At 55.1% G+C, this 10,327-nt stretch overlaps 1 protein-coding gene across 2 annotated transcripts; it reads left to right on the top strand.

Moving 5' to 3' along the window:
* The first annotated feature begins 7 nt into the window (after window positions 1-7).
* On the top strand, window positions 8-10,026 carry ZMYND19 (zinc finger, MYND-type containing 19). Of its 2 annotated transcripts, XM_010837549.1 has the most exons (7): window positions 51-100; window positions 634-752; window positions 1,336-1,395; window positions 2,157-2,263; window positions 2,931-3,071; window positions 9,272-9,452; window positions 9,563-10,026. In XM_010837549.1, exons 2-7 carry the CDS (start codon window positions 747-749, stop codon window positions 9,704-9,706), a joined length of 639 nt encoding a protein of 212 aa, XP_010835851.1. In that variant the 5' UTR covers window positions 51-100; window positions 634-746; the 3' UTR covers window positions 9,707-10,026. The 2 variants fall into 2 exon arrangements, with proteins under 2 accessions (XP_010835845.1, XP_010835851.1); XM_010837543.1 differs by lacking the exon at window positions 634-752 and having other exon boundaries at window positions 8-100.
* Window positions 10,027-10,327: the final 301 nt, after the last annotated feature.

Below are 10,327 nucleotides of genomic sequence, written 5' to 3'. Positions count from 1 at the left end.
CCGGCATCTCCCGAGGGAGCGGCGCCGCCGGCCGAGCACAGGCCCGGCCATGACCGACTTCAAATTGGGCATCGTGCGGCTCGGCCGGGTGGCCGGAAAGGTGCGCGGCGCGGCTTGGGGCCGGGGCCGGGCGGGAGGCGTGGGGCGCCGGTCCGGGGCCGAGGGCCGGGGCTGGTGTGAGGCTAGGGGCTGAGCGGCGCTGGGGGTCCGGGCGCGGTCTGGGAGTCGGAGTCGGGGGTGCGAGGCTGGGGGGCTAGGGCCCGGCAGGGCGGCTGGGGCGCAGTGGGCACAGGGCCCCGTAGGGTTCGCCGGCGGCCTGGTTCCTGGGGCAGCCTTGGTCCAGTGCCGGCTCCAGCCGTGCGCCGCGGGTCGGGGGCTGCGGCCGTGCCTGTGGCCGCGAGGAGCGCAGGCCCTTCCGGGGCAGCGCGCTCGCTCTCCGCTGGCCCTTGCGGGTCCATAGTGAGCTCCGCGCAGGGCTCGTGCTGCCCGAGGCGGCCCCCTCGGGCTGAGCCTCAGTTGGCCTCGGCCGAGCGGGGCCTCCCTCTGCTTCCCTCTCTTACCGGGCCCCGCCCTCCGCGTGTTCGAGGCTGGGCTTCCTGGCACCTGTGGGCATTGAGGCTTGGCTGTTTCCAGGAGCCGGCCGGCCGTGCAGCTGAACCAGCCACGGACCTTACCCTGGATGGGAACCCTGTTCCCATCACCAGCCGCGGAAGCTTCTGGTGGGAGAGAGGAGCAGAGGCAGTCAGATGAAGGTAAAGCCGGTTCAGATACTAGTAAAAAGCTCTCCAAGCGAAAGTGAGACTGGTCCATTTCGGGGACCGTTTCCTGCCCTCCCGCAAGGGGCAGTGACTGTCTAATTACGGAAGGGTGGGCTCCTTATTAGCGCTGAGATCTCTGCAACTCAGTGGTTGTCTGCAGTAATGCCATCCTTTAAAACTTTTATTTGGAACGTTTTAGACGAAGAGGTAGGAAGGACAATTCCGTGAGCACCTGTGTGCGGACTGGCTGATAGTTGAAACCTTCTGGATATTCTGCTTCAATCCCAGGGCCCTGCCTCTATTCCTGTGACATCGTGGTCTTGGACTGGGTTTATCAACACATTAAAACGCGCAGCTTAGTGGTTGAGCAGGTCTCAGGCACTTCTCGTGGCTAGTCGTGAGCAGATGCCAGGTGGAGCCTGGTGCCACAGCTGTGCGCAGTGCTGCGTGGGGAAAGAGCCGCCTTTGGCTACCTTCAGGGTGGACTGACCTCTCTGAGCCCATGAGGGCTGCTCCTGCTTATCGGTAGTGCCCTGTGCTGATTCCAAATGTAACGCCTTGAAATGTTAATTTCCAGACCAAGTATACACTGATAGATGAGCAGGACATCCCGCTGGTGGAGGGCTACTCGTTTGAGGTAAGGATTCTGTTCCTTTGCTGGCCTGCCTACGGTCGTGCCCGGGGGGTCACGAGGGGTGGGTTTTCGTCCGTGTGATGTGAGGCAGGCCCTTGCACACGAGCTGCTCAAGCAGGCCAGTGAAGCCCTGACCAAACCCTGGTCTCCAGGGAACCTGGCTGTCAATGTGGAGCCCCTCCCACCGCTTCCGTGATGCGTGCTGTCTTACTCACTTCCACGTTGCTTGCAGGCTCTTCCCAAAAAAGAGACAAATTGTGCCCTGTCTTTGATTGAGTTCAGTCAGATGAGCCGCTGTGCTCAGGGAGACTCCAGGGCTGCCCCACCTCCTCTCCAGCCTCGGGCTTCTGCAGGGCTGGGTGCCTTTGTCCCTACCTGGCTGTTTGGGCTCCAGTCCTCACCTGCCTGCTCCTCCCTCCACCCTGCAGACCCACCCCACTCCTATCTCAGCCTTCACCCTTTTACAGTTACTTGTTCCAGGGCTTATCTTTTTTACTGGATTAGGGACTTTTTTTTAAAGGTAGGGAGATTTATTTCTCTGTGTCCACAGTATTTTGCAAAGAGTGGTTCTTAAGTGTGTCTTGCCTTCACGTAGGCGGGTACTTCTCCATGCCACGTGTCTGGGAGCCTCCAGAGACCACCAAGGTCCCAGGAACAGGCCTGGCATTTGTCCCTCTGGCTTGCTTGTTTCATTCATTTTTCTAAGAGGAATTTGGAATGTTGTTGAGAATTGCAGGCTTTTTAACAGAGCTTTTTCTTCTCAGGCCCGGATGGAAGTAGACGCAGATGGAAATGGTGCTAAGATATTTGCATATGCCTTTGACAAGAACCGAGGAAGGGGGTCGGGAAGGCTCCTTCATGAGCTGCTGTGGTGGGTGTTTCCAAGCTGCTTGTTCCCCTTCTGGGTTTGCACCAGCCTTGCAGTGCAAGGGGCTCGGGCAGCCAGAGACCCTTCTGCCCTCATCGACAGATGATACCTTCCCCAGGTCTCCCAGTTACTTCTTTGTCATTGCCACTAACTGGGAGGATGGCTGCTCTGTGTCCTCTGGCACTGGCAGGGTAGCGTAAGAGTCTGTAAGCCCTGTGCCCTTCCTGCTCCCAGCACTTAGGCCACAGCGCCTCTCGAGGCGGGCGGGGTCTGGCCCCTCCTAGGTCCTTTTGAGCTTATCCGTGGGACATGGGGAGGGCCGCCCTCGCTTCCCTGTGAACGCTGAGGTTCCGAAGTACTTGGGCCCACTCGTGGGTGCCCGGCTGGTGTGAGGCAGTGCGGTGCCTTCCTTGCCCCCTGGCGCCGAGTGCTTCAGTCCAGGGGTTCCGAAGTACTTGGGCCCACTCGTGTGCCCCCGGCTGGTGTGAGGCAGTGCGGTGCCCTCCTTGCCCCCTGGCGCCGAGTGCTTCAGTCCAGGGGCTGGGCTGTCCCCTTTGGCCCACAGACTGGGTTCCCCTCTGCAGTGCTCCCAGTGGGCCGAGGACCATTCAGCGCGCGTGGCTGAGACGAGCGGTCAGGGAGCCTGTCTGGAGCACTGTCTGTTTCCTAGGGAGCGGCACAGGGGGGGCATCGCCCCTGGGTTTCAGGTGGTGCATCTCAACGCCGTCACTGTGGACAACCGCCTGGACAACCTGCAGCTGGTGCCGTGGGGCTGGCGGCCCAGAGCCGAGGAGGCCTCCAGCAAGCAGAGGTGGGTCTTCCTGGGGCTGGCGACGCGGCCCCGCCAGGCTCACTGCCAAGAGAGGCCGGCTCGGCTCTGTGCTCTGCAGCTTCTGTGGGTTTGGGAATGCTAGTCATCTCCCCTCAAGGTGTGCGGTCAGGACAGTGGCTCAGAGGTCAGCTGGGTAGCCTTCACCTCTCCTTGGTCCAGACTCCATTGTTAGAGTCTGATCCTGGCTAAGGTGTCCTCACATGGCTCTTGAAGGAGGCTGAGCCTCACGACAGTTAGTTAGGATTCTTATCCTCCTGGGGATTATGGTAGTCTAGACTTGTGGTTGCAAGCGACAGAAACTGAGCCCAATTTGGCTGAAGCAAAAATAGGACCCTTGCTGGCTCCCCTGCTGAGATGTGGCAACCCACCAAACCACCTGGAGGTCTCGGGAGCTCCGCCGGGGCTGCGCACTGACTGCTCAGCAGTGACCAGGGGTGCTGAGGAGTTGCTTGTCTTGAAGCACTTTTCTGCTCTGCTGGGGATAGCACGGTTCTTTCATCAACAAAAAGGAAGCTTGGGGAATTCTCTGGTGATCCAGTGGTTAGGACTTGGCACTTTCGCTGCTGTGGGCCCAGGTTTGAACCCTGGTTGGGGAATTAGAACCCACAGGTTGCGTTCTTGTTCATTCGAGAAGTCCTGTGTGACTCTGCAACCACATGGACCACAGCACGCCAGGCTCCTCAGTCCTCCACTGTCTCCTGGAGTTTGTTCAAACTCATGTCCACTGAGTCGGTGGTGCCATCTAACCATCTCATCCTCTGTCGGCCCCTTCACCTCCTGCCTTCAATCTTTCCAAGCATTGGAGTCTTTTCCAATGAGTTGGCTCTTCGCATCAGGTGGCCAAAGTATTGGAGTTTTAGCTTCATCATCAGTCCTTTCAATGAATATTCAGGACTGACTTCCTTTAGGATGGACTGGTTGATCTCCTTGCAGTCCAAGGGCCTCTCAAGAGTCTTCTTCTGCACCACAGTTGAAAAGCATCAATTCTTCAGTGCTCAGCCTTATGGTCCAACTCATCCATACATGACTGTTGGAAAAACCGTAACTTTCACTACAGACCTTTGTTGGCAAAGTACTGTCTCTGCTTTTGAATATGCTGTCTGGGTTGGTCATAACTTTTCTTTTTTTTTTGGTCATAACTTTTCTTCCAGGGAGTGAGCGTCTTTTACTTCTGTGGCTGCAGCCACCGTTGGCAGTGGTTTTGGAGCCCAAGAAAGTAAAACCTGTCACTGCTTCCACTGTTTCCCCTTCTATTTGCCATGAAGTGATGGAACCGGGTGCCATGATCTTAGTTTTCTGAATGTTGAGTTTTAAGCCAGCCTTTTCACTCTCTTTCACTTTCATCAAGAGATTCTTTAGTTCTTCTCTTTCTGCCGTAAGGGTGGTATTATCTGCATATCTGAAGTTATTGATATTTCTCCGGGCAATCTTGATTCCAGCTTGTGCTTCCTCCAGCCCAGCGATTCTCATGATGTATTCTACATATAAGTTAAATTAGCAGGGTGACAATATACAGCCTCGACGTACTTCTTTTCCTATTTGCAACCAGTCTGTTGTTCCATGTCCAGTTCTAACTGTTGCTTCCTGACTTGCATTCAGGTTTCTCAGGAGGCAGGTCAGGTGGTCTGGAATTCCCATCTCTTTAAGAATTTTCCCGTTTGTTGTGATCCACACAGTGAAAGGCTTTAGCTTTAGTCAGTGAAGCAGAAGTAGGTGTTTGTCTGGAATTCCTTTGCTTTTTGTATGATCCAGCAGATGTCGGCAATTTAATCTCTGGTTCCTTTGCCTTTTATAAATTTAACTTTAACATCTGGAAATTCTTTGTTCATGTACTGTTGCCTCGCTTGAAGCGTTTTGAGCATTACCTTGCTAGCATGGGAAATGAGTGCAATTGTATGGTAGTTTGAATATTCTTTGGCATTGCCTTTCTTTGGGATTGGAATGAAAACTGACCTTTTCCAGTCCCGTGGCCACTGTTGAATTTTCAAACTTTGCTGGCATATTGAGTGCAGCACTTTAACAGTATCATCTCTTAGGACTTGGAATAGTTCAGCTGGAATTCTATCACTTCCACTAACTTTGTTCGTAGTGATGCTTCCTAAGGCCCACTTAACTTCGCGCTCCAGGATGTTTGGCCCTAGGTGAGTGATCACACCATCGTGATTATCTGGGTCGTGAAGATCTTTTTTGTATAGTTCTTCTGTGTATTCTTGCCACCTCTTCTTAATCTCTTATGCTTCTGTTGGGCCCTTGACATTTCTGTCCTTTATTGTGCCCATCCTCACACAGAATGTTCCCTTGGCATCTCCAGTTTTCTTGACTAGCTCTCCAGTCTTTGCCGTTGTGTTGTTTTCCTCTGTTTCTTTGCATTGTTCCTTTATTTTTTTTTTTAATTTTTAATATTTATTTTTATTTATTTGGCTGTGCTGGTCTTAGTTGTGACATGTGGGATCTTTAGTTGTAGCATGTGGGATCTAGTTTCCTGACCAGGGATCAAACCCAGACCTCCTGTATTGGGAGCACAGAGTCTCAGCCACTAGACCACCAGGGAAGTCCCTGCGTTGTTCCTTTAAGAAGGCTTTCTTGTCTCTCCTTTTCTCTGGAACCCTGCATTCAGCTGGGTGTATCTTTTCTCCTTTGCCTTCCACTTCTCTTCTCTTCTCAGCTATTTGAAAGCCCTCCTCAGATGACCATGTTGCCCTACTGCATTTCTCTTTCTTGGGGATGGTTTTGCTCACTGCCTCCTGCAAATGTGACAGACCTCCGTCCACAGTTCTTCAGGCACTCTGTCTATTGGATCTAACTCCTTGAATCTATTTCTCACTTCCACTGTATAATCGCAAGGGATTTGATTTAGGTCATACCTGAATGGTCTAGTGGTTTTCCCCACTTTCTACAATTTAAGTCTGAATTTGGCAATAAGGAGCTCATGATCTGAGCCACAGTCAGCTCCCCGTCTTGTTTTTGCTAACTGTATAGAGCTTCTCCATCTTTGGCTGCAAAGACTATAATCAGTCTGATTTCAGTATTGACCATCTGGTGATGTCCATGTGTAGAATAGTCTCTTGTGTTGTTGGAAGAGGGTGTTTGCTATGACCAGTGCGTTCTCTTGGCAAAACTCTGTTGCCCTTTGCCTGGTTTCATTCTATACTCTAAGGCCAAACTTGCCTTCAGGTTACTCCAGGAATCTCTTGACTTTCCACTTTAGCACTCCAATCCTCTATAATAAAAAAGACATTTTTTCTTGTCGTTAGTTCTAGAAGGTCCTGTAGGTCTTTCTAGAACTGTTCAAATTCAGGTTCTTCAGCGTTACTGTTGGGGCAGACTTGGATTACTGTGGTATTGAGTGGTCTGCCTTGGAAACGAACTGTGATCATTCTGTCGTTTTTGAGATTGTTTCTAAGTACTGTGTTTCAGACTTTTTTGTTGACTGTGAGAGCTACTGCACTTCTTCTAAGGGATTATTGCCCACAGTAGTAGATATAATGGTCATCTGAATTACAGATGACCTATCCACAAGTTGCGTGGCACAGTAAAAAAAAAAAAAAGGTTGTGTCATCAGGACAAGTGTAGGGGCAGCTGAGCGGTCAGAAGGCGGGTGGCTCAGCACTTGCACAAGACCAGAGTGAACCTGGCCAGCTCTGCCGCTGACCGCTGCAGTCGCTGGAGGGATGGTCCCATTCTGCTTCACACTGCTCTGGGGCCCACCCCGAGGTTCCTCCCTGTTGGTCATCCCAGGAGCCAGCTGGTCGGGGTTGCTGTGGCTTGCCAGCAGTGGTCAGCCTGTCCGCAGTGCTGCATGTGCTGGGGCCCAGTTGTCCGAGGGCGGCCTGAGGTCCCCGGCGCCACGTGTCCTCCCGCCTCATCTGTGGCCTCTGCCCGGTGGCTCGTGGTGGGAATCGGCCCCTGCGACTTGGGGGTCCCTGCACCCCTGCTTGCTGCCCTGGAGTCACCCCAGTGGGCACAGGGTGGCCCAGCCAGGTGGAAGGTGCTCGGAGCCAAGGGGCAGTGTCCTCCCTTCCCATCTTCAAACGCCGGCTGGGGCTAAACCTCCCCTCCTCTCGGTCTTCTAGGACCTCACTAAAGAGCTCGGAAAGCACCAGCATTCTCCCCCATCCTGACTTTCACCCTTTTCTTCCTTAAAGAAATCTTTGTATTGTGGTAAAATACGGATGACGTCGTTTTAACCACTTTGCAGTGTGTGTTCCTGTAGCGTTGAGCACTTACGCTGCAGTGCAGCCGTCACCACCACTGTCTCCGGAGCCGTCTCCTCTTCCCAAATGAAGCTGTGTCCTGACAGAACACTGCACGGCCCGCCCCCGGCCCCCAGATGCCCAGATCCCCCGATCCCCACCGCTCTGCGAGCCGCCAGGTCCTTGATCCCAGCTGAGCGGGCTCACGGCACTCGACCTCGGGTCTGGCTCCCTCCCGTCTGCTCATTTACGTCCTCAGGGCTCGTCGGCATCGTGGCCTGTGTCAGAGCTTCCTTTTTAAGGTTGAATAGTGTTCCATTGTGTGCGTATGTGTGCACGTGTGCAGCGCACTTGGTTTATCCACTCTCCCTCGTCAGGCACTTGGGCTGCCGCCTCCCTCACCTGCTGTGAACCCACTTGTACAAAGAGCTCTTCTGGCCTCTGCTTTCGGTTCTTGAGAGTGTGTGTCCAGAAGTGGGATCGCAGGATCGTGTGGTAGTTCTGTTCCCTCTGGAGAAACCGCCAGGCTGCTGTCTGTGGTGTCTGCGCGCTGGAGGCAGAGCGCGCAGAGGTCCTTGCCAGCACGTGGTGTTCTCTGTCGTTCGGTAGCAGCCATCCCAGGAGTGCGAGGTGGTCCCACTGCAGTTCTGAGTTGTTTTCCTGATGGTCAGTGATGCTGAGCGTCGTTTCATCTGCTTTTTGGCCCTGTGTGTGTCTTCTTTGGAGAAATCTCTGTTCAAAACTTGGTGGTTGGTTTTTCAGTTGAGCTGCAGAGCTCTTTATTCAGGGGATACATGGTTTGCAAATGTTCTCTCCCATTTTATAGATTGTCTTCTTCTTCTGTTTTTTTTTTTTGATGTACAAAATACTTGAATTTTCATATTTTTTTTTTTTTACAAAAAACTTTTTTTTTTCTTTTGTTACTGTGCCTTTGCTGTCATATCCCAGATCATTGCCATATCTGAGGCTGTGAAGCCTTCGTCCTGTGTTTTCCCTTGAGAGTTTTGTTGTTTGGGGTCTTATATTTAGGGCCCCGCCCTTTTTTTTAAACTCTTTTTTAAACTGAAGTATAGTAGATTTACTGAGGTGGCTCAGTGGTAGAGAATCCACCTGCCAGTGTAGGATACATAGGTTCAATCTCTGCCTGGGTCAGGAAGATCCGATGGAGGAGGGCCTGGCAACCCACTCCAGTATTCTTGCCTGGAGAATCCCATGGACAGAGGAGCCTGGTGGTTTGTGGGGTCGCAGAGTCAGACACGACTGAGCACGCACGCATAGCAGATTTCCAGTGCTGTGCCATACCCTTCCGTTTTTATCCAAGTCCCTCTCGGCCTGGCCTCCAGAGACAGCAGGCGGGTTGGAGGGGATGGACCACCCACCCCATTGCTCTCGCAGGGCAGCAGGTACCTCCTCTGAAGGCCAGCCCCAGGGGTGGGCTGCTCATCGCTTGGGGTTTGCCCCATCCACCTCTACCTGTGGTGGTGGGGCAGGTGTGGGCAGGTACGAGCTTCTGGCCCCGTCTAGGCAGAGAAGCAGTCAGGAGGATGGAGAGCAACTGCAGTGCCCAGAGGGTGGGTCCCCCAGATCCCCAGATCTCTCCAGGGGCAGGTTTGAGCACTTCGGCTTATGAGCGGGAAGAGAGGCGGCCTGGTGTTGACCAGGCCGGGCTGAGCCTGCGGCTGAGACCACGTGGTCTCCATGCCTGTCGTGTGCCCGGCTCTCACAGTGTTGGGAAGACTGAGGGGCAAGATGCACACAGCCCTTTCTGTGCCTTTTAGTGAGAAGAGAAAAAGGCTGAACCCTGGGTGTTGTGGGGAGGTGAGCCAGTGCAGCTGGTGGGCCAAAGGACAGACTGTTGGTCACAGCTGGGGAGGGGGTGTCCTGCGAAGGGGAGGCAGCTGGTCCACCCTGGGGTCACCTACTCTTACCTCTGTGCCTTGCCCCTTTGTGGCCAAGGGGATCTGAAACCCTGTTTCTTTTGTTAAGGGAGCAAAGCTTATACTGGCTGGCAATTCAGCAGCTGCCCACAGACCCCATAGAGGAGCAGTTCCCGGTCCTGAACGTGACGCGGTACTACAACGCCAACGGCGACGTGGTGGAGGAGGAGGAGACGTCCTGCGCCTACTACGAGTGCCACTACCCTCCTTGCACGCTGATCGAGAGGCAGGTGCGTGCCGGCCGCCCGGGGCTGCGCTTCTCCCCTGCGGGGCTGCCCGGCCGGAGCCGGGCCCCCCGCGTCCGCGTGTGACCGGATCGGGCTCCTCTGTGTCCTTTCAGCTCCGGGAGTTCAACATCTGCGGGCGCTGCCAGGTGGCGCGCTACTGCGGCTCGCAGTGCCAGCAGAAGGACTGGCCAGCCCACAAGAAGCACTGTCGGGAGAAGCGGCGCCCCTTCCCGCACGAGCTGGAGCCCGAGCGATGACGCAGCAGCCGCACGGCTCCTGGCTCCCCGGCGGCAGGTGCAGCAGCCAGCCGGCCGGTGGGCGTGGGGTTCACCCTGCACTGGCTCCTGCCCGCGTCCGGCAGCCAGAGGCTCCCCTGGAGCAGAGACAGCTGGGAGGGCCTGCCGGACGCTTCTCGTTATTTATATGTTAATATGTTTGTAAACTCATGTACAGTTTTTTTGGGGGGAAGGCGGGAGGGTTCAGAAGTACAAATAGGGTCGTTTGCTGTAACGCTCACCGGGCGGCCGGGCCGAGGCGGGCGGGGGACAGCAGGCACAGTAAAGTGGGGCCGCCCGCACCCTGGCCGCGCTCTGGTCTCTGCCTCAAGCGGCTTCTGAGCGCACAGATGATGAGGCTGCGCTTCACCGGAGCCCGGGCGGCGGGCGGGAGGAGACGCAGGCCTGGCCGGCCGGCAGGGAGCACTGTTGTCCCCACACGCCTGGGCGCTCAGGTCGGGTGGGTTGCCGGCCCTGCTGCGGGCCCCCATGACTTGGAGCTTGCCCTGGCGCCCAGCATCCTGAACACCTTGCTGAGCCCCCCAGGGCCCACAGGCGGCTGTGGCTGCGACCTTGGACCCTCCCGGCCCCCCCCCCGCCCTT

This window comes from Bison bison, unplaced genomic scaffold (genome assembly GCF_000754665.1).
Source record: "Bison bison bison isolate TAMUID 2011002044 unplaced genomic scaffold, Bison_UMD1.0 scf7180017845859, whole genome shotgun sequence".
NCBI classification, from domain to species: domain Eukaryota; kingdom Metazoa; phylum Chordata; class Mammalia; order Artiodactyla; family Bovidae; genus Bison; species Bison bison.
Note: the sequence above shows the minus strand (reverse complement) of the source record. Positions and strands in the feature narration are given on the sequence as shown.